This window comes from Bos taurus, chromosome 29 (genome assembly GCF_002263795.3).
Source record: "Bos taurus isolate L1 Dominette 01449 registration number 42190680 breed Hereford chromosome 29, ARS-UCD2.0, whole genome shotgun sequence".
Classification (NCBI taxonomy): Eukaryota; Metazoa; Chordata; class Mammalia; order Artiodactyla; family Bovidae; genus Bos; species Bos taurus.
Genome location: NC_037356.1, coordinates 28,855,769 through 28,878,125, shown reverse-complemented (window position 1 = coordinate 28,878,125; position 22,357 = coordinate 28,855,769). Strand labels below are relative to the sequence as shown.

The 22,357-nt window shown below is 51.3% G+C and overlaps 1 protein-coding gene across 5 annotated transcripts in view; it reads right to left on the bottom strand.

Moving 5' to 3' along the window:
* PKNOX2 (PBX/knotted 1 homeobox 2) overlaps positions 1–22,357 on the bottom strand; it is a 298,217-nt gene that overhangs the window by 16,733 nt on the left and 259,127 nt on the right. For 4 of the 5 annotated variants that reach the window (XM_005226807.5, XM_059883036.1, XM_005226806.5 and 1 more), the window contains 4 exons: positions 20,171–20,359; positions 6,731–6,860; positions 6,184–6,281; positions 5,237–5,356 (listed from right to left, as the gene is read on the bottom strand). In XM_005226807.5, coding sequence (XP_005226864.1) covers positions 5,237–5,356; positions 6,184–6,281; positions 6,731–6,860; positions 20,171–20,359 — 537 coding nt within the window. The remainder of the gene's footprint in view (positions 1–5,236; positions 5,357–6,183; positions 6,282–6,730; positions 6,861–20,170; positions 20,360–22,357) is intronic. The other variant, XM_059883037.1, reaches the window with a different exon arrangement.

Below are 22,357 nucleotides of genomic sequence, written 5' to 3'. Positions count from 1 at the left end.
AATAAAAATGAAATTTATAGATGCTATATATAGGAGAAATATGTGCAAGTAAAAATGACAAACTTCAATGAGAAAATGACCTTGTTCCTGTATCAAAACATTAGCAAACAAATATACATCTTTTAAATCCAAATAAAATGTATCTTTCTTCGCCTTGCTTGCATGTGCGCCCAGTCATGTCTGACTCTTGGCGACCCCATGGACTGTACCTCACCAGGCTCCTGTGTCCACGGGATTTCCCAGGCAGGAATCCTAGGGCAGGTTGCCATTTCCTACTCCGGGGGATCTTCCCAACCCAGGGATTGAACCCACATCTCCTGCGTCTTCCTACATTGACAGGTGAATTCTTCACCACTGAGTCACGTGGGAAGCCCACGGTGGAATACGGCTTAGCCATAAAGATGAAATAATGCCATTTGTAGCAGCATGGACCTAGAGATTACCATACTGATAAAGTAAGTCAGAGAGAGGCAAATACCACGGGATATCATTTATGCATGGAATCTAAAATAGGACACAAATGAACTTATCTACAAAACAGAAAGAGACTCACAGGCAGAGAGGACAGATCTGTGGTTGCCAAGGGGACGTGGGGGTGTGGGAGGGGTGGGTTAGGAGTTTGGAATCAGCAAAGGCAAACTGTTATACTTAGAATGGAGAAACAGCAAGCCCCCACTGTATGGCACAGGGAACTATATTCAATATCCTGTAAACCACGGTGGAAAAGAGTACGAAAAAGAACATATATACGTATAACTGAATCACTCTGTTGTACAGCAGAAATTAACAACGTTGTAAATCAACTACACTTCAATAAAATAAAATAAAAATTAAAATGTATCTTTTTAATGGTTGTTCCTTTCTTCAACAAACTTTTCCAAATAACCAACCAACAAATTAGTTGCCTTGCACTGGATATGAGACCATCTACTGATACTGAGATCTGCCCTTATTCATACCTTTTCTATGCTTCCTTCCTAAAACTGAGCAGCTGCTGCTACTGCTAAGTCGCTTTAGTCGTGTCTGACTCTGTGCGACCCCATGGACTGCAGCCCACCAGGCTCCCCTGTCCCTGGGATTCTCCAGGCAAGAACACTGGAGTGGGTTGCCATTTCCTTTTCCAATGCAGGAAAGTGAAAAGTGAAAGTGAAGTTGCTCAGTCGTGTCCGACCCTCAGCAACCCCATGGACTGCAGCCCTCCAGGCTCCTCCATCCATGGGATTTTCCAGGCAAGAGTACTGGAGTGGGGTGCCATCGCCTTCTCCGAACTGAGCAGCTACTGTGTGTCTAACACAACATTGCCACAGAGCAGTACTCGCCAACAACTATATAGAGTTGTTCCTCAAAGCAACAATGAAAACAAGAGTATGACTCAGAGTGGCCAAATGTCTGGGGAAAGCTTCAAGCCATGCACCCTCTTGCAAATTCATGAAGCCCTCTAGGACACTAAGGGTAAAGAAAGAAGCTAAACTTCGGATAACCCAGATTTTCCTAAACCTATTTCATCGCGCTACCCTTTCTTGGGAGCAACATCTATAATATCCTGTAAGACACACACTTGGGGATCAATCAGTGCTTTGGGGCCCATAGAAGAGGTTTCATATATGATCCCTATTGAGGAATTTACAACTGAGTCAGACATAAAACATGTAGACTGGACACACACATATACACACCGAACTGACAAGTAACAGAGTTAGTCAACGCATTCTTAGGATCAAGAGAGAATCAGTAGCTATCACGGATGAGAATGGATCAGTCAGCTACCTCTAAATAACTTTCACAAATGTTGAGTCTTAGCCTAAAAACCCTGCTCATGGTCCACCCTTCTAGAAAGTTTAAAGAGAACTCACATTTCTTAAGTGTGACTGTGTCAGGCATGGCTCTTTATATATGTTATTTCACTTAATCTTCTCAACTGTGGGAAATGAGTTACTATCTCCTTTTTCAAGGAAATAGAATGCGTGCACAGCTAGTGGAAGGCCCTCAATTCACACCTCTGTCTGTCTGGCTTCAGAGCCTGTCTTCTTTTCACTGTGCCCTGTGACCAAGAGCTTTCACAGAGCCTGTCCTGAGCTGGTGTTTAGCGGGGGCTGTGTGTCTGCCTGTATCTGCAGAGCCAGCCTTGGGCCTGAAGAGGACAGCTTGTCATGCTGAGTTACTAGAGCCGAGACTTCTCCCGACCCTCTTCCTCCCCCTCATCCAGAAGTCCTGAGTTCTGACTTTAAAGGCCGAAGGGTCACTCCCTTGTCCTCTCTCCATGGCCTCTGCGGGGAGGACTTGCCAATGTCAAGTGCTTTATCAACAGTATCCACTCTGAGTGCACTCTGAGCTGCAGAGGGCCCGGGGTGGGTGACAACCTCACTCCCGCAGCTCAGCAGGCCCCCCCCCCATCGTTCCAGGTCCTTCTGCAGCTCTAACCTGGGTCCTTCCTTTCCCTCTGCTTTGCTCAGCTGCTCTGCTGTCTCTCGCCTGTCTGGCTGGAGGTGGCAGTGGAGTGGAAGGCAAGGACCCTGAGCTATGGAAGGGGCTGGGCAGGAAGGGGTGAGAGGCAGGGTGAGAGGCGGGACATTGACCTGAAGTCCAAGGTCAGAGGGCAGGCACAGCCAGGAGGGAGGGATACTATGACCTTCTGCCTCAGGCTGAAGGCTTAACTCGGGGGGTGGGAGAGCTGCCATCTGGGGGTGGGAGGCAGCTGAGGTGATGGGAGGCAGTGGGGGTGCTGGCCTGGATGCTGGGCTCCTGGGCAGTGGGGCGGGGACTTGTCTTGCAGCCTCCTCTCCCTACTACACTTGCGTTTTCTCCCCTGAAAAGCGAGGTTGTAGATGTGTTCAGTCTTCAAAAATACACTGGGGGGTTGGGACAGGGGAGAGAAGTCAGCTAACACTTTTTAAGACCCAGGACGTCAGGGCCTCTGCACTCATTTCATTCCTTTGTCATGATCTCCACAAGAGATGAGTGTGGCCAGACCTCAGAGAATTGAGGGAAAGCCTAGATACGGAGCCATACTTGGTTGTCTCAAAAGCCCACACGTTCCCAGCATTCCCACTGCCCTACAGTTACGCATTCTCACAGCATGACACAGGGGGCGCCTGCTATGGCTGGGGAGGTTGCCTGGGTGCCGCAAACCTGGGTGTCACAGGTCAGCACAGACACAAAACCTCCCCTACTGAAGCCCTCTTCTGGGGTCGGGGGCAGGGCTGGAGCTCAGCACAGACACCAGGGTCTTAGGGCCACTACAGCCCTCTGCTCTCTGCCCGCGTGGAAGAGAGACCAGGCAGGGGACCTTGGCACCCCCACCACGAGCTCCAGATCCTGAGTTAGAGGAAGAGGCTGGCCCTGGCTCCCTGGCTTCTTCACTAGGCTCTGGGCGTCTCTCCATCCTCCTCTCCTCACCTTAACTTTCAGCCTTCCAGCTCCTTCTCTCTAAATTTGGTTATCGTCTGTGCCCAAGGGGCTGCTTTCAAAATGGGCTTCCTCAGCAAAGTACTGGGGCGGCCCTACGTCCCCAGAGTCTGGGCAGGGTGTGGATCTGGTGGTGGATGCAGAGCTCCAGCCGCATCCAGCACCCCAGAGCCATGCTGGCTGTCTGCTGGGTGGGCAGACCCCCTGCTTCCAGGACAGAGATCCTCAGTTTAGTTCAGTTCAGTCACTTAGTCATGTCCGACCCTTTGCAACCCCATGAACTGCAGCATGCCAGGCCTCCCTGTCCATCACCAACTCCTGGAGTTTACCCAAACCCATGTCCATTGAATCGGTGATGCCATCCAACCATCTCATCCTCTGTTGTCCCCTTCTCCTCCTGCCCTCAATCTTTCCCAGCACCAGGGTCTTTTCAAATGAGTCAGCTCTTCATATCAAGTGGCCAAAGATCCCCAAACCCTGGGCCTGGGCTCCATGGCTTTTGGAGGCTCTCCCATTTCAAATAAAGGGCTGATGATTAATTAATTAGTTCCCAAGATCCACTGACTTTCTCTCCTCTCTGAACAAAGAGCCTCCCTAACTCCTGGTTCTTCTCCACACTTTGCCAGCCAATATGCCTACAACCCTAAGCCTGGTATTTATCTTCTGTCTGTGTGTCTATCACTTCCATGCCAGGCCAAGAGCTTGCAGACCACTGGGAGCCTGCCTGTGCTTGAAGATTCTGCCTCCCCATCCCAGACACACACACACACACACACACACACACACACACACTCAGCCCAGACAGAGTCACCAGCTTTATTGCTCCAACCCTTGAATGATGCAAGAAGGTCACAGTTTTGAAGTCACTCCTGATACTCAACCTAAGGCCTATCTGTTGCAACTTACCGTGCACACAAACACAACCACCATCCTGCTAGGTGCACACGGCAGGTTTTTTATAAACCCACGCCCCCCGCAGTGGAAGTTCAGAGTCCTAACCACTGGGCCACCAGGGAAGCCCCTATAAACGTTACTCTTTTGTTTTTTAGTGAAAAAAAATTTTGGCTGTCCCACGGCCTGTGGGATTAGTTCCCCGATCAAAGATTGAACCCAAGCCACCTGCCTTGGAAGCGCGGTGCCTTAACCACTGGGCCATCAGAGAAGTCCCCCATAAATGTTACTATTAAACCTCAGGCTGCATCATCATCTCATGAAAGAGACCCAAGGAAACAACTGCTCACTGCATCTCTGAGCTGAGCTGGCTATCTGATGCTAGGATTTCAGCCTGGGCTGGCTGCCCACCTCGGGGTAGGGGTGGGCTTAACCACAGCTCGCCAGTCCACGCTTCTTCTGGCTGCTCTGATCAGAAGGAAAGGGATGCACACCCTCTGCTCCCTCCCCGAGCACCAAGGACTCAGGAAACAGAAGGGTTCTGGTGGAGAATCAGCATTTTCTTCCATGGGAGAGGACAGGGGTGAGCGTGGCTGCTGCAGGAGCAGTAACCACAGCCCCGCTCCCACAGAATCCCACTCTGTTCATGAAACAACACTGCCCACTTGCCCACAACTTTACGCTCTTCAGAACGTGTCCATCCCCGTTACTTCATGGACGTCATATTCTTTTGAGGCAGTAGCCACAAGCACTGGAGGAATCTCCAGCTTTAGGTCCCATTTAAGCCTCCCTCTACCCTGGCCTCTGGAAGATGGTATCCCTACAAGAGAGCCTCTCTCTGAGGCCACGCCCTCTGAAGATGTGGGAATCACGGGCCGGTGTCCCAGGGCTTACTCATACCCCACACTGCAACTCCACACCCCATCACACACACACTCACCATGAGATGCTGGAAGAGCCAAGAACGCATTATATTGGTGGCATGCTTGGGCAAGACTCCTCGTTTGTTCTTGGACTTCTTATCCTCATTGTCCAGGAGGGAGGTGAGGTCAAGGTTAACCTTCAGGGCACGTGGAGAAAAAATCAGCATCAGCAGCCTGGCGGGCCAGCAGCTAGGGACCTGTTGCCATAGAGATGGCAGGCTCTCGCTGCCAATCCCCTATCCCAACTCATTCTGAGGGTCCGGGGGAGGTCACCTTTCCTGTCATCTGGCACCAACCCCTCAGAGAATGGGAGAAGGGAAGAAGGATAGAGAAAGAGGAGAAGGAGGAAGAGGGGAGGAGAGGTAGGGGATGAGAGAGGAGACAGAGGAAACAGGCTCATGCAGAAGGTATAGGAGAGAGAGGTTAGCCATAAACCATCCAATGGTCGTTAGCATTTCTGGGGAACGTGATCTTTTTTGGAGGGTTTTCCTATCAGTTACCATGGTCAGCCCTCACATCAGCTCTGTAGGCTGGTGGGGCCATGAGCAGCTGATGTGAGTCCCTCTTCTATGGAGAGGAACTCGGAGGTTCAGAGGGCTCAGCTGACCTATCCAAGATGGCGGAGCCAATGTCCGCCCTCCAGCCTCTGCCTTCAGATCTTCCCATCCCAGCCTGGCCTCTGTGTGTGCCCTCTACCCCACTGAGCTACAGACTGGCTCAGAGTGCAGAGCAGGAGGAGGAAGTGTAGGATCCCTCCATGTGACCCCGAGATCTCAGGAGCTGGTAGAACCTTTCCAATGCCCACCTTCTTGCCCGTCAGGTGGGGGTGATGATACCTCTCCGGGGAATGATGAGAGGCGAGGGAGCTAGTGGTGGAAAGCGCCTAGCAGACGGCGACTGGGCACGGAGCCCTCCCCCACGCCATGCACATATGCACACACCTGCACTGCACACACACACTCACCTGTGTGTTCTGGATCTGGATGGCTCCCTGGGGGATTGCCTGGGTGACCACCTGACCCTGGGAGGTTACCATGGTAACCGGCTGGTATAAGGCTCCACCTGAGGAGACAACCAGTTTTGGGGTCCCCTGCCATAGGGATGGGTAGGAGTGAGGGCAAGCAGGGCTCCCAATCCACTTGGCACTCACGTGTAAACACTCTCTACTCTGGAGGCCTTCAGCCCCTGTGGGGAAGGGGTGGGAGGGGATGGGGTGCAGAGAACAGAGTCTCTGTGTGTGTTTGCGGGGGGGAAGGGTCTTTGGGTGGGGCTCATGAGACTCCGACCCAAATTTGTTCCAAACCACCATCGTCAGGTCTTGCTAATGATCTGTAAGCTTATGGAACACTTTAGGCAAGAAACTCAGCTGGGAGCCCCTCCCTTGGCAGGGGGCACCGCCTCCCACATCCTAGGACACTATGTTCAGTGTCTTGCCCCCCACCAACCCTGGAGTTCCCTCAGGGCCACCCGCTCTCCTCCCAGGGGTGTTCCCCAGGATCCCCTGCACAGACCTGACACCACTTGTGAGTTGACGGTTGTCATGGCGATGTTGCCCTGCTGGAGCGCTGAGGCTGGGACCACAATCCCCTGGGGGTTATTGGAGACTCCAGACATGGAATTGGGGGAATTCTGCAGGAGGTCCTGGCAGCAAGGGAGGCGTGGTTTGTGACAGTGTCACTAAGGGCTTAGCTGCCACAACCCCAAATTCCTCCTCTTCCCTCCCGCTTCCTGCCTTCCCGCCTCCCGCCTCCTGCTCCTCCCAGACCCAAATCCAAAAGGCATTCTCCCTAGAAAATGTGAATAAGAAGGTTCAACTTTACAAACAACTAACCGACAAGAGTCATCTGCTGACCTATTCCATTCCCCTGTGAACTTGAGACAGAAATTATCCCCCACACCAGTGGTGCCCACCTTGGCTTCACAGTGGAAGCTCCAGTATTGATGCCTGGGTTCCATTCCCAGACATTCTAACTTAATTGGTCAGGGGTGTGGCCAGGGCTCTGTGGGGAAAGTGCATGTTGAAAGCTCCAGGTGACTCGGATGTGAAGCCAGGGCTGGGAACCAGGCTTTACCTGCTTAGCGCATACTCATCCTTCACCCTCAGCTATCCCCAGAAGCCTCCTGCTACCGAGGGCCTTGCTGCTCAGCACCCATATCACGGCGTTTATGACACAAAGCTCCCCACAAAGCAGCCGCCAACGTACTATCTGTACTTAGTTCAGATCTGCCGTATCGTGGCTACTAAAATATTTGCTAAATAATAATAAAGATAGCCCCCTGTCCTCTTCATCACCCGTCTTCCAGGGCATCCCATAGGAGTGTCCCCTCAGCTGGGGGCACATTTCATCAGCTCCCCCCCTCCTTAGGTCCCCAACACAGAGCCCCCTGAGGAGGCTCACTCCCCAGGCTGTCACCTGCGGGCCCCTTTCCTGCAGACAATCCAAAGCAGCTAAGGGGCCTTTTTTTTTTTTCTGGCACACTCATCATTGCCACCTAAGAGCTGGGCAGAGAGTCCTTGGACTCTGATGTAGGTGGACAGGAAGCAGGCTCAGCTGAGAGCCTCCAGGAAGGGGCAGTGAGGCCTCCCTCCTTGGTCACCGGGCGCTCTGCTCTGCTAGGGAGGGTTTGTGAGGAAGGAATTGAGTGTGAGGGTTGGGGTCTCTAGGTTTTGTTTGGAGAAAGCAAGGCAGGCATGAATGGTGGAAAGTAAGTGAGCCTGAAAAGACCCACTGGGGTCGCTGAGCACCCCCCAACCACAGTTCTTCCTGTGAAGACAAGACTTATACTGGGTAACCTGCTGGCTAGGATGGTCATTCCCATGGCGAAGCCTGGAATCACAGGCCTGAAGCTTTTAGGATTTAGACAGGAAAATGGTTAAGAAAATGGACAGCAAGGGTGATCAAGCCAGTCCATCCTAAAGGAAATCAACCCTGAATATTCATTGGAAGGACTGATGCTGAAGCTGAAGCTCCAATATTTTGGCCATCTGATGCGAAGAACCAACTCATTAGAAAAGACCCTGATGCTGGGAAAGATTAAAGGCAGAAGGAGAAGGGGGTGACAGAGGATGAGATGGTTGGATGGCATCATCGACTTAGTGGATAGGAGTGTGCGCAAACTCTGGGAGACAGTGAAGGACAGGGAAGCCTGGCATGCTGCACGCAGTCCATGGAGTCGCAAAGAGTCAGACATGACTGAACATGCCATGGTTAAGAAAATCCGGGGGAAGAGAAAGCCCCCAGTTCCCTAGCTTTGGTTTAAGGACCGGATGAGCTTGGACCATCAGCTGCAGGAAGATCGAGAGCATGCAGCAAGAAGTGTGTGCCTGGAGCAAAACCTGGAGCCACTGCCTGCAAATCTGGAGCCACAGACCAAGAAGACACATCAGGGGCCGGGGGACAGCCGTGGCACGTCACTTCCCAGACCCTAGCTCTCAGGAGCTGGCTGAGCCTTGCAGGTGGAGGCAGTCGGTACAGACAGTTTCACTCGATTCAGCTGCTTACCCACCCTTGGCATCTTCTCCAGAACTGCCTTTTTTACCCTCCTGGACTGTCCGGCCCAGGGCTGAGGAGATCAGGCTATAAATAAGCAGCCGTGGGACTGGAGTCTGGTTGCCCCTCCTCCACGCCCTCGCCTCCTATCTGGCTTCTGATGGGGCGGGGTGGGGGAGGAGGCCTTGCTTCCCCACTGGCTCACCTCTGCGGCTGTGACCTTGGTGAAGGGAGGAGGGGCCAGCTCCTGCCTCACTTTTTCCTTTCTGGGACCTGTGAGGGCCTCCCCGCCAGAGAGGTTTATTCTTTGAGCAGGACTCTCAGCCTTTCCATTTGGACAGCTCAAGTGTAACACCATCTGAGCTGCAGAAATCTAGAAACTGGAAGGGCCCTTTTGCTGCTGCTGTTGCTAAGTCGCTTCAGTCGTGTCCGACTCTGTGCGACCCCATGGACTGCAGCCCACCAGGCTCCCCTGTCGCTGGGAGAAGGGCCCTTACAGCCTGAGTATTCCAGCTCCCTGGGGTACAAACGAGGAACTGAGGCTAAGAAACCCAAACCACTTGCTCAAGGTCCCCCAGGTGGGTAGCAACAACAAGGTTAGGCCACAGCCCTCCTTCACCCACAAACACTGCATCCCCACCCCAGGGCCAAGAACTGGGCGGCAAGGTGCTCCTGGAATCACAGGGGTTCAATGAATATGAGCAGGTGAGCAGATAAAAACAACCCAAACCCGGACATACAGAGGCGGCATGGGCACCCGAGGAAAGGATGGTGGATTAGGAATTAGCACGTCATGGCTCTTTGGTCCCATGGCAACCCACCCCAGTATTCTTGCCTGGAGAATCCCATGGACAGAGGAGACTGGCAGGCTACAGTCCATGGGGTTACAAAGAGTCAGACACGACTGAAACGACTTAGCACGCATGCACAGCCCTTCAGTAGGCTCTTTATTTATTAGATGTGTCTGGCCCTGTGTTCACACCCAGGAATCCTCGAAGCCTGACTCTTCAGCTTGAGTCTGTTCCGAACTTGAGCTCCCCTCGATCCAGCCTCCCAGCCAACCTTTCTCCCAGGGTGTAAACCAGTACTGAGATTATGAAAAGCTGGGACAAACTTGAAAATTTAAAAAAAAAAAAAAACTACTTATTTATTTTATTTGACTGTGCCAGGTGTTAGGTGTGGCCTGCAGGATCTTCAGTTGAGGCATGTGGGATTGAATTCCCTGACCAGGGATTGAACCCAGGCCCCTTGCACTGGGAACATCGAGTCTTGGTCACTGGATCACCAAGGAAGTCTCTGGAAGGTACATTTAATAGTTGAGGACAGCCACTTCATTGACACTCACCATAAAACTCATGGCAAATGACTTTTCAATGACCTCTGGTTTGGAACCATCCATGCCATGGTGCTCATCACTGAATAAGGATATTTGGGAATTTCCAACATAAAAAGTTGCTCCAGACCTTCTTCCATTCCCAAAATAAATCCAGCAAGGTTAGGAAAATATATGCAAAGCCAGTAAAATAAATACAAGATGTATGACTTGGGATTCAACCAGCACATCTTTACTAGCCAGAGGCAAGAGAGTGAGTTATCACTTGGATCTTCCCTGGCTTATTCACACTCTGACTGGTTCTCAGCCTTGTGGCTTGGTTAACCTCTGTGCCAGCTTAACCCGGTTTGGGTAACTAAAGGCAATTTATTCTTTGCATCAGACCCTTCACTTTCCTACCCTCTCCTCCTACTCTGGGTCTTTGCTGAGAGGTGCTAAGAGGCAGCTGAGTTACATCAGTAAAGGAATGAAACAGAGAACCTCCTGGGTGGAGACTGTGGTCAGGGGCCTGTGCTGACCACAGCTTAGCTGGGACAGAGAAGAAGCAAAATATTGGCATCTCTGGGGTCTAGGGAAGTGATATTCATCTCTTTGTTGGTGTTGTTGTTGTTGCTCAGTTGTGTCCGACTCTTTGTGACCCCATGGAGTGTAGCCTGGCAGGCTCCTCTGTCTTCCACTGTCTCCCAGAGTCTGCTCAGAATCATGTCCATTAAGCAGGTGATGCTATCTAACCATCCCGTCCTCTGCTGCCCCCTTCTCCTTTTGCTGGCAGTCTCTGACATTTGTAAATATGAGCTGTTTCACAAACCTGCCTGAGCACTGGAGTGTTTTTAAAGACACAGATTCTCAGGGCCATTAAATGAGACCATTGGCCATCTCGTGTTTCTTTTCTTTTCTTTTCTTTTTTTAGTTGTTGGCACGTGGGATCTAGTTCCCCGACCAGGGATTGAACCGAGGCTCCCTGCCTTGGGAGCACAGTCTTAGCTGCTGGACCACAAGGGAAGTCCTAGCAGTCTGTGTTTTTAAAAAACCCCTCTCAGATGGTCCCAAAGATCAGCTGGGACTGAACACCACATTTTTATTACACACACCGAGTATCAGAGAACATTCTCTCACTGCACTATTTCATCTTAACCTCACCACTACCTATGGGGTCAGCAGAGGAGAGAATTCCCAAATATCGTCGATTCTGTTCGCCTGAGGAGGAATCAAGGTCCTGAGAATGGAAGTGACATTCTTGAGTCACATAGCTCTTGAATCCGGGTCTTCCAGTCCCAAGTGTGGCACGGATGCTGCGGTGGGGAGATGAGCTTTGGAGCCAGTCAGCCAGGCTCCAAGGTAAGCATGGTGTCTGGCACATTTAGGCACCTAGTAAATCATTTCCCACTTCCTCTGGCTGAGGTCACTCCACTAGGGAACGGCACAGCCAGGGTTTAAAACCTGTCCTAGAAGTCGCAGAGCCTTGAGGGTTCCTTACTTAGCAACAGCAGAGGTTCACCCAGAGTTGCACACCTAGCCATGGTGGTCAGTGCCACGTGCCCTGTGCCAGCTTCCCTGCCCAAATGGTGTTCCTGGTCCAAGGCCAAGCCACAGAATTCGAAGCTGCAGTCTCTGTCCCAGACGAGCCCCGTGACTTGACTTCGCAGCTATTTCTGGTCCTGCCTTAGTCTCCAGCCTGCCAGAGCCTTGTCTCTATGGAGACAAAGGGACTGGGTCTCTGGGGACCACCTCCTGGTCTTTTCTGAAGGAGGAGCTACTATGGCAGCAGCAGGAGCCCCCTGGGGAGAAGACGTTGGCTAAGCACACAGTGTTATTATCTTCTTGACAGCTTCCTCCTGGGGCTCATCACACTCCAAACCAGGTGGATGCTTCTCCATCTAGACCCAAACAGAGCTGTTTCCTGCCAGGCTCCTTGGCCCCATAAAGAGGTGAGGGGCACATGTGGTACTTTCAGTGACATCCCAATATCCGGGGTCTCACATCCCTTGAGTTGCCCAGGAACCAGGGGCTGAAAGCTAGTTATCCAGCCCAGGAGTTCTCTGCCGTGTTCAGGAGCATGGCAGGGGTGTCCCCAAGCCTCTGGAAACTGCCAGAAGCCTAGGAATCATGGGCATTCTTCCTGGCTTCTCTGCTGGAGCTGTTCCACTGGGTCTCTTACTTTCTAGTAGGAAATGGGCCAAAAAGCTGAAAGCTTAGAGTTTCCCAGGAAGGACATCCTTTAGGGCGGGGACCAGATGACCAAGAGGTCAGATGGAAACCAATGAGCTGGACTCCACAGGCCTCATCTCTCTCCTGCTCCTTGTGTGCTGTTTCTCAGAGACACAGGCTGAAAGCCCCTCGGGGAGTGGGGCAGAGAGAGGCAGGAGAGCAGCTTACGACAGCTGAGAACTTGCACTCCTCGACACCGCCCATGGGCCAGCTGCCAGGCCCTTGGGCCCTGGGGCCATCGGTCATTCCTTCTGACCCACAGTGGTCACTGGGTGAGTTCTACTCCACATTTCATTTCTGGAACAAAAAAAGATGACTTGTTCAAAAGGAAGCCCTTTTGAACTACGAAAAAGTGAAGGGCTCCATGATTACTTTTAAAAGCAGAGGGTGGGGTTGGGGTTGGAAATAAGCTGGCATTGACTGTGAACTCTGACACTGTGGTCTGATGTCAGCCCAGGGGGAGGTATGTCAGCTCCTTGGACTGTCTTCCTTCACTGTTATTAAGGGGAGGGCTTGTGCTGCCTGGGAAGACTTAATTTCCACTCAAGGAAGAAATTCCTGGAACAAATTGTGATGGCAGGAAGAAATGAAGAGTGAAGGAAAGAACTGATTAGAGTTTTCCTTTAAGTTGTTTTGCAATAGCTGGAATTTTATCTTATTAGGATGCCTGCGAAACAGGGGAGTGAATTGGATGAACTCGCAAAGGCCCTTCCAGTTGGGGATTTTAGAAAAAAACACCACCACTCCCTGAGATGTATTGTGAGTGGGTGGAGGGTATGCGGGGGCGGGGCGGGGGGGGGGGTGGGACAGCCAGAGCGGGCGGCCCCAGATGTCTGCCATCCACCCCCAGGCCACTAGGGGTCTCTGCTGATCCACCAGCCCAGACGTTTCTCCCAAAGCCTCCCCAGCCTCCTAGGAGGACCGGTTTGCGCCTATCTTGCCTGGGCTGGGGGTGGGGAGCCAGTTCTGAGAGCCTGGGTTCTGCTGGGAAGCTTGTCCTGACCCACTCGGGCATGCCCTTGGCCCATCCTCTCAACTCCTTTTTAACGCTTCCTGTTGGCTTGGCACACTGGGCACACAGCAGAAGGCATCTTTCTTATACATGTGTCTTTTCCCCTGTTTGGTTTCAGGGTTTTTCTTTTCTTTTTTTCTTTTAGGGAAACAGGGGTCTTTAAATTCCCCCAAGCTACCCAGCACAGCACTGGGTGCCTGATAGACGCTCGGTAGGTCGGCGGCCTGCCTGAGCTGAGGTCTGGACCTGCTGAGGAGGTTACCGTTGTCCCCAGGCACCCCATTCTTGGCAGTGTCCCTCCATTTCTGGCAAAGCCAGCGGGCTAAGAAGAGTCGGGTTCCCGAACCCAGGAAGCCAGTCACATGTAAACAAGCCACCTAACCCCGTTCCTCTTCCTCTCCTGGTGGGAGCTGACATCTCAAGGGAAAGGCACTTGGCCTGCAGGGACACGCAGCAGCTGCCGCTCTTAAGGAACCCTCCCTTGGAAGGAGGGAGCCGCTCTGGTTTCCGAGCCTGGTAGGGCGGCCTTCAGCGGGTCCTGGCCCCTGAGCTGGAGGGTGGGTGGGGTCGTGGGGTGGGGGGCTAGGGACCCAGGAGGGACAGCCTTAACACCCATGGAGGAAGAAGGCAGTGGAACTCAGTGTCCTGTCACTTGGGTTGGGGGTGTCCCCTTTCCATCTCAGTAGTGACCCTGCAGAGTGGACCACCACTCCCACGCTCGGCCACGACGCAGAACTTCCAGGGGCTGGCCTGAGGTGTTGGCCCTCCACCCCCTTGGCTTCCTGCTAATCCTGGAAATGCAGACTCCCTGTGGGTCAATGGGCAAGTCCCCTTCCCCAGGCGGGGGTGCACTGATAATGCCCTTCCTGTATTTTTAGAGAGCAGCCCACCTGCGGAGTGACATCTGGTGGGTGAAGCCTGGTATCTCAAAACTCTGCTCTCTGTGGCCTCTCCCCTCCCTACTTTCAATTAGCGAACCCAAATTCTTTCTTCTCCGCAATTGCTTTCTCACTTGCTCTCTCATCCCTGATTGACAACTAGACAGGGTCATGGCTCCCCACTAGGGGTCCAGGAACCCTGGTTCTCCTTCCTACACATCTCTGAAAAAGTAAAAGGACCTAGGAAATGAAAATGGACTCTGGAGGACTCCATCCCTGACTCTGTCGCTTATTAGGCATGGGGCCTTGAGCCTTAACTGCCCTGAGTTTCCCTTTCCTTGAGTATAAAGTGGAGAAAAGAATGTGCACTTTGCAGGCTGGTTGTGATGAGTGAGAGAATGTGTGTCAAACACCCAGTACACACAGTGTCTGAGACCAGGGAGCTCCATAAACGTGGACGTTTTCTCCCTTTCCTCTGCCAGTTCTCCCTTGAGCAGCTCAAGAGGTAGCAACTTAGTTCATTTATCTCCAATGCGTCTTCCAGCCTTAACCCATTGCCCACATTCTCACTGAAGAACGGAAGTCTTTGGCAGTTACGATGATCAGACTCAAGGCATAGCCCCCACAAATCTGGCTGCAAGATACTCCATTTGCAGTTAGAGATTGTGTGGCAGTGGTTTTTATGCCCTTGGAACTGAGCAGGCTCGGTAGATCCCTGAACAGATGCTTGAGGCGTGAGTTTCCCCCTAAACCCTGGCCTCTTTGCTCCAGGGACTGTTCTCTCTGTTCCTCCCCTTCTCCAGACTTCTCTTTACACTGGGAACACTCACACCAAGAGCTCCTAGATTGTCTACTAACCGCCCTCCACTCACCTGAGTGAAAAGAAAAAGTGAAAATGAAAGCTTTAGTCACTTAGTCGTGTCCGACTCTTTGCAACTCCATGCACTATAGCCCACCAGGCTCCTCTGTCCATGGATTTTCCAGGCAAGAATACTGGAGTGGGTTGCCATTCCCTTCTCCAGGGGATTTTCCTGACCCAGGAATTGAACCTGGGGTCTCCTGCACTGCAGGCAGATTCTTTACCATCTGAGCCACCAGGGAAACCCCAAGCCTAACTACCCCAAGCCCCTACTGGCCCAAGCCTGCCTGAAATGCTCCCTCCCTCAGGAGGTCCTCCCAAAGCCAGTGAAGCTACAGCTTCTCCAATCACATTAGCTTTGGAAATTCTCCTGCACACCTATCTGATCCCTCCTGAGGTTGGCTCAGTCTGTCTCTGGGCCGGAACAGACCCTGGCCATGAGGGTATACAGGTGGGGCCTGGTCTATCCCAGCCGGAGGTAGAAGGATGCTGAGAGGTGACTGGGCAACCTCAGGCCACGTACATGCTTCGCTCAATCCAGACCCCTTCCAGCGGCTGCTTTCCTGTCCTTCCTCAGGGTCCTCTTGCCCCTGAGCACTGTATGCTCACAGAACTTATCTAGATCTTCAGGTGGCTCCCTCCCACTGAGGTTGAGTGCTCATCCTGGAAAATTCACAGTGTTCTCTCAGGACCTAGTGCAGTGCATACAGTAAGCGTCCCTCCAGTGCTTGGCAACTGAGTGAGAACTGTGGCTCAGCCTGATCTGCCCTGGAAGAGAGCTGGGGTTTAATCTCCAAGGCGAAAGACGGTTTAAGGTTAAATGCAAGCTTGGCGTGAGGGTCTCTTCAGTGGAATCAAGGAAAGTGAAAGTGTTAGTTGCTCAGTTGTGTCTGACTCTTTGAGACCCCATGAACTGTAGCCCGCCAGACTCCTCTGTCCATGGGATTTTCCAGGCAAGAGCCACTGGAGTGGGTTGCCATGCCCTCCTCCAGGGGATCGTCTCAACCCAGGGATCGAACCCAGGTGTCCCTCATTGCAGGCAGATTCTTTTACAGTCTGAACCACCAAGGAAGCCCCTGGAATCAAGGAAGAGGTTCCTTGCTAAGGATCTGCCCACACAGGAAGCCTGGGCTCTGCTGAGTAAGAAGCTAGGATGTCATTAGACACAGGCAGGGCAGGATGGCTTCCTGGGGAGGGGGAAGACCAGGCTGTGGTCCAAGCCCTTGGAAACCCCAGTTTAGCTCTCCTGCTTGGACGAAGCAGTCTCCTCCACTCGGCACTCCCATTCTACCCCCTATAGAGAAAGCTCACGCATCGAAATGGAAGGCCACGTGGGGAGTATGCCCAGACCCCATTGTGCCAGATGAGGACACGGTATGGCATCCGAGAGAGGGGGACCAATGTGAGTAAAAAAAAAATATCTCCCACTTTGCAACACAAGACTGGATGATCAGCACACAGGCAAAAGCATGAGCCAGCACTTTGCAACAAAGCTGGCGGGCGTCCGGAATGTTGATCCCGTGGATCATGTTCCGGAGGGGAGACACCCCTCCCCAGGCCAGGCTGGCGCGCACTGCGGCTATTTCAGGCTGGGGGGGATTAAGGTCGAACCATGACGAATGTGTATGCAGATACACACACACACACACACACACACTCACACACACACACACACACATGCTCCTCCTCTCTCCTTTCTGGTGCTGATTTCCATGCTCAGACCCCAGGCCTGCCTCCTGCACTGAGTCTCTCAGCCCCATGGGGCTCTCCTTCCTGGCAAGGAAGAGATGGGAGCCTGGGAATGAGGATGGGGCGACACACACAAAGCATCCTGCCCACCTTCTCCTCTGCACACCCCAGGACACTGCGCCGACCCCGCCCCGGCCCCTCCCCCCACTGTTGTCACCATCTCTCTTTCCATCTCTTTCTGCCTCTGTCTGTCTCCAGACTCACTTTCCTCTTCCTTGTCTGCGTCTCTTTGTCTTTGTTGCTCTTTTCCTCCAGTTCTTCATCCTCTCTGCACCTCCCTCTCAAACATGACCCTTGAGACCTACTGTATAGCATAGGGAACTCTGCTTAATGTTATGTGGCAGCCTTGGATGGGAGTTTGGGGAAGAATGGATACATGTATATGTATGGCTGAGTCCCTTCGCTGTTCACCTGAAGCTATCACAACATTGCTAATCAACTAAATGCCAATATAAAAATTAAAAGTTTGAAAAAAGAATATAAGACAGAAAAGCAAAGCATACCCTTGATATTTGCCTTTCTTTCCCTCTTTCTCCCTATTTTTCCTTCCCTCCTCAGCCTTCTTCTTGCCTCTGATTTTTCTCTCTCCATCTTTCTCATCATATTACGTCCTCCAACAGAAAATTATTGGTTAACTACCATGCACCAGACTCTGTGTGGTTACTGTCGGGTATAGATATAATAATACATGAAATCCCGTCTTTGCTCAAAAAATGTTTGTTATCCAGGAGAGGAAAATAAGGCTTACACAAGTGATGATGATGCAAAGTCACATGTGATATTTACCACATAAATGGCCCGCCATGCCCAGGAGTTAGCTGAGAGAAAGGAAAGTCCAGCTTTGAGGTGGGGCGTCCAGGAGGCCTCTATGGGGAGGGCAGCCTTCTTACTGCCCTTGGCGAAGAAGCTGGGTTCGGTCCTGCAGAGGTGTGGGGACATCACCCAAACACACGGGCATGGAAAAACAGTGACCTAGGAGGGCCTTGAATGTTACGTGAAAGGATGTGAAAACCCTGGGGGAGCTGGTGATGAAGTTTTTGAGCAGGAGAAGGGCTTGAACAGTGCTTTAGATGATAAAGCCAGCCGCAGAAGCCTAAGAGGTGTGCGGGTGTGAAAGCGTGTGTGTGTGTGTGTGCGTAGGAGGGCCTCGAGGTAGCCACAGAAGAGCAGAATAGGAAGCTTTGACAGTAGCTCGTGTGTAATTACCTTATTCACCCACTGAAGCCTGAACCGAGGAGCTGGGGGCAGAGACAGGAAACGAAAGGGGCGGTCTAAGAAGCGGCGAACAGGACCACCTCGCCAAGTGTCTTCTCTCTTTTTCAGTGTCTTTGTTTTTGTCAGATTGTCTGAGCTCCCCTTTCTAAGCGGATCAGAGGCCTTTCTGCAGCGGTCACCCCAGGGCCAGCTCCACTGTCAGGCACCGATGTGATGCTTGCAGTGATAGAGATCAGAGTTCCTTCCTCTTCTCTCTAAACTCAGAGGCATTGGATGCTGGGATCCCCCAGGAAGACTGACTTCTGCAGACAGTATCGCCCATGCCTGGTTCACCCAGCACCCACGTTATCCTTCTCTACTAGTGTCTCCCAGTGACCCTGCTTCCTGCAGGACGAACCTGTTGGCCCCGGGACTCCAACATTTTGGAGGCCCCTGAGGCTACTAAGCCCCCTGGCCCTCCTTTCTTTCCCCTCTACCCTGGTACACCCTCAATGCCAGAGCTCGAGTTGGGGTTGGAGGGCCCAGAAGGGGAAACCTGGTGCCTCTCCAAGGACCTGATTATTTCCAAAGACTTGTGCTAATTTTCTGATATGATCCTCACATCTCTGTGAGGCACTAAATCCTCATTACTTTTCCTGACCGATGCATTCTAATTAGATCAACACTTAAAACAAATTCACAATAGCCACAGGATGGCTTTCCATCTCATTAACTCCTCACTTATTATTTTCATGAAAATTACTGATAAAAATGTGCATCTCCATTTGGTGAGGCCTCACAGCCTCCTCGGCTCCTATCTTGCATCTCTCCCGTCACCGGGGCTGCGCAGCGTCGCCATGGTAACCCACAATAATAGAAACTAATAAATTACAAACGAGATGCTCGTTGAGCAATTATTGTCCTCTTTTATGCAAGTTTCTTGCTAATTTTGATCATAAGGGAAAGTACAATAAGACTCTGAAGGAATGAGTCTATTTCAAGAGAATATTAGCAAGCAGAAGCCTGGGCGGCGGAGTTTAGATCTGTAATAAAGTGATTTGGTGATTTCAAGCAAAGGGAAGAGGAAATAAACTTCCTGCCTCGTGTCTCCTGCAGTACTCACTATTGAGTCCCCCAGAGATCCCCTGGGGGTGGGTTCGATGTGACTTTTGTGGTCAACATGTACAAGGAGTGGCTGGCCTTCTAGAGGTCACCCTGTCCCTTCCCCTGCCTCTGCCAACCTAGAGAAATAGATGATATGTGTTGGTCCTTAAAATTTACAGGTTAAAAATGGCATCACCTTTCTTTGGCACTCTTTCCAGCACATTTCATCAAGCATTCTTAGAAAGTTCAACTGTATCCCCAAGCCTGATTGTCTCATGGGTAGAAGGCTACTGCAAACCTCCTGTGGGATCTCCATGTGCCTGTCCTGGACTCAGAGCTCAGTGGGAGAAGAAGGGGATGAGCCTAGGGCTTATATAGACACCAGTGAGTTGGAAAGGTATTGCCAGGAAGCTTTTATAGTTCATAGGTTTGGGGGGAATATTCTGCCCTGGAGAGAACCCATTCTCTCCTAGAGCACAGAGTTACTGTTTCCACAGCTCCCGGTTCCCAGGATGAAGGTGGCAGGTGAATCTTGAGAGGAGGGGGTGACTTTAGGTGACTTATACAGTGGCCTTGAACCACAAGGAGACAGATGTGCCAGGGTGGGGTGAGCAACTAGAGAATGATCGGGGAAAAGCTGCCCCTTGGGAAGCTTCTGTATTCTTCTATTGAGTGGAATTCAGGAGAGGACCACTTCCCCCAAACCCTCCTGCCCAGAACACAAGAACTCATTAAACCAAAGCCCCTGGAGAATCCGAGGGGTGGTGCTGGCATGTCTGATTCCATTCCCAGCTCTGTCCTGCCTCATCCTCCAGCAAAACTCTCCATCTCCTTAACTTTTGTGCTTATTTCCTGCAATTTCTTGGACCCGGAAGCCAGGAGTCGCTTTGAACATTGTCCCTCTCAGATTTAGTCATTTTCTAGGGAATATTGATGCCCTGGCGTGGTGAGCACTGGGCTTTCGAGGGTCTGGCTGCCTGAAAATAGCAGGAGGAATGGACCAGAGGATGCATCTCATGATGAAAGGATCCAGTGACTCTAAACCATTTCCCTAAACCACGGGACCTTCTGATACCTGGCTTTGGAGCCTGGCTAGGAGTGAGGACCCAGTGCTCTGTGTTACCTGTGAGTGAAGGTTTATGGAGGGCTGGTTGGGGGAGTAGGGTCCCCCGAGGTCGTTCCTGAGCAGATTATCACTGTGCATCTTGGTTTTGAGGCAGGTGATGTACCGGTTACAAAAGTCCTTGCAGAGTTCATTGACTTTCTCCAGCTCCAGCAGGTGGATCCTCAGCACCTGGATCGCCTTCACCATCTGTGGAGAGGAAAGATAGGTGAGCTCAGGTGTGTCCGGATTCCAGTCCCCTCACTGTCTTGACCCTTGAACCCCAAGCACACCAGCAGAGAGAAGCCCTGCTCTGGCGATGGAGGATTTAAATTCTCTCTGTGGGTACATGCAGATTGTTAGCTTGTATTTTTAAATGCACAGATTTTTTTTTTTTTACTTAAAAAAAAAATCTATACACAGCTACCCTGGGTCTTTGTTGCTGCACGCAGGTTTCTCTAGCTGCGGCGAGAGGGGGCTACTCTCTAGTTGCGGTGCCCGGGCTTCTCATTGCAGTGGCTTCTCTTGTTGCAGAGCGCAGGCTCTAGGCACTTGGGCTTCAGTAGCTGTGGTGTATGGGCTTAGTTGCCCCGAGGCACCTGGAATCTTCCTAGGCTCGGAATTGAACCCATATGCCCTGCATTGGCAGGCAGAGTCTTATCCACTGGACCACCAGGAAAGCCCCTGTTTACTTTTTTGAGCCTCCTGTTATCATAGCTGTAATGAGGGCAGATGTGCTATTCTGAGAACAGCCTTAGAGATGGAAGGCCAGGTTTCCAGCTCTGGGCCTGCCTGTCTGTGTGGCCTTGGTCAGGTGCGTAAGTTCTGTACCTTACTACCTGACAGCTGGACGCAATGATGCCCTTCCTGACAGCTGTGCAGGATTGCAGAAAGGAGCGTCTTAGGGAAGGCACAAGATTCGAAGGGTGTGGCCCTGAACCGGCATGAGGAAGACAGGGATCAGAGCTTCTGGTAAGAGCCCCAAGAGGCCAGGGACCGGCTATTCTTAGACGTGTGGTCTGAGGGCCTCATGTGACGCCAGTCACCGTGCAGACACCCCATCAACGCTTGTTGACTGACCGCGTCATCCAGCGTGACTGAGCTGGGCGCTGGGATACTCAACTGTCTGCGCTGGCTTTTTCCATACCCTTCGGGTGGTTGTACGTGAGCCTGCCGCCTCTTCAAATGGACCTTCCTAACCTTTCAAGGCAAGAGGCTATTTCTCAATTGAACCTTTTCTTTTTATTGTTGCTATTATTATAAAAAGAAAGCACTATGGGAAGTAAGGAAAACAGAGGATGAAAAAGGCTGCCCTTGACCCAATCACCCTAGAAGATAATGGGTTTTCTGGGGGAGGGGTTCACATGCACATATGTCAACACAGTTTCAGTCACTTGGCACACGCAATTTTGTTTCCTGTTTCTCCCCTTAGTTTACCAGATGTGTTTTTCTAAGTGGCAGCATTGTTTTCTCTATTCTCGCTTCTAGCCTGTGGGCTTCTAGAAGGGAGACGTGGCATCTAATTTGCTCATCCTGTTATTGTGGTTATTAACACATGTGGATACTGAGTATATAGTTCTCGAATGGGTAAAAGTTATTGAGTAAATATATTTTAAATTATTGCATACCATTCCATGCAATAATAAAGATAATAATATAATAAAATAATGAAAAAAAAAAAAAATTCCATGGGGCTTCCCCGTGACTCAGACGGCAAAGAATCTGCCTGCAATGCAGGAGACCTGGGTTCAATCCCTGGGTCAGGAAGATCCTCTGGATAAGGGAATGGCAACCCCCTCCAATATTCTTGCCTGGAGAATTCTGTGGACAGAGGAGCCTGGTGGGCTTCAGTCCATGGGATCGCAAAGAATCAGACACGACTTAGCGACTAACAGCAATAACATATCATTCCATGTGTGTGCCTTACTTAGCCAATTCCTTATTGTTGGGCATTTAGGTTAATTCCAATTTTTCAACTTTATAAAAAATGTTAAGTGAGTATTTTCCAACTTTACAGCTTATTAATCCTTCTTCATTATTTCCTTAGGACAAGGTCCCAAAAGTGATCGGGAAAAAAAATCTATGGACATTCTTTTGGTTCATGGTAGATATGGCCAAATCACTTTTCAAATAAAGATGTTGGAGCAATTGGCCATCTACAAGCAAAACAGTGGATTTTCACATCTTACACAAAAATTAACTCAAAGA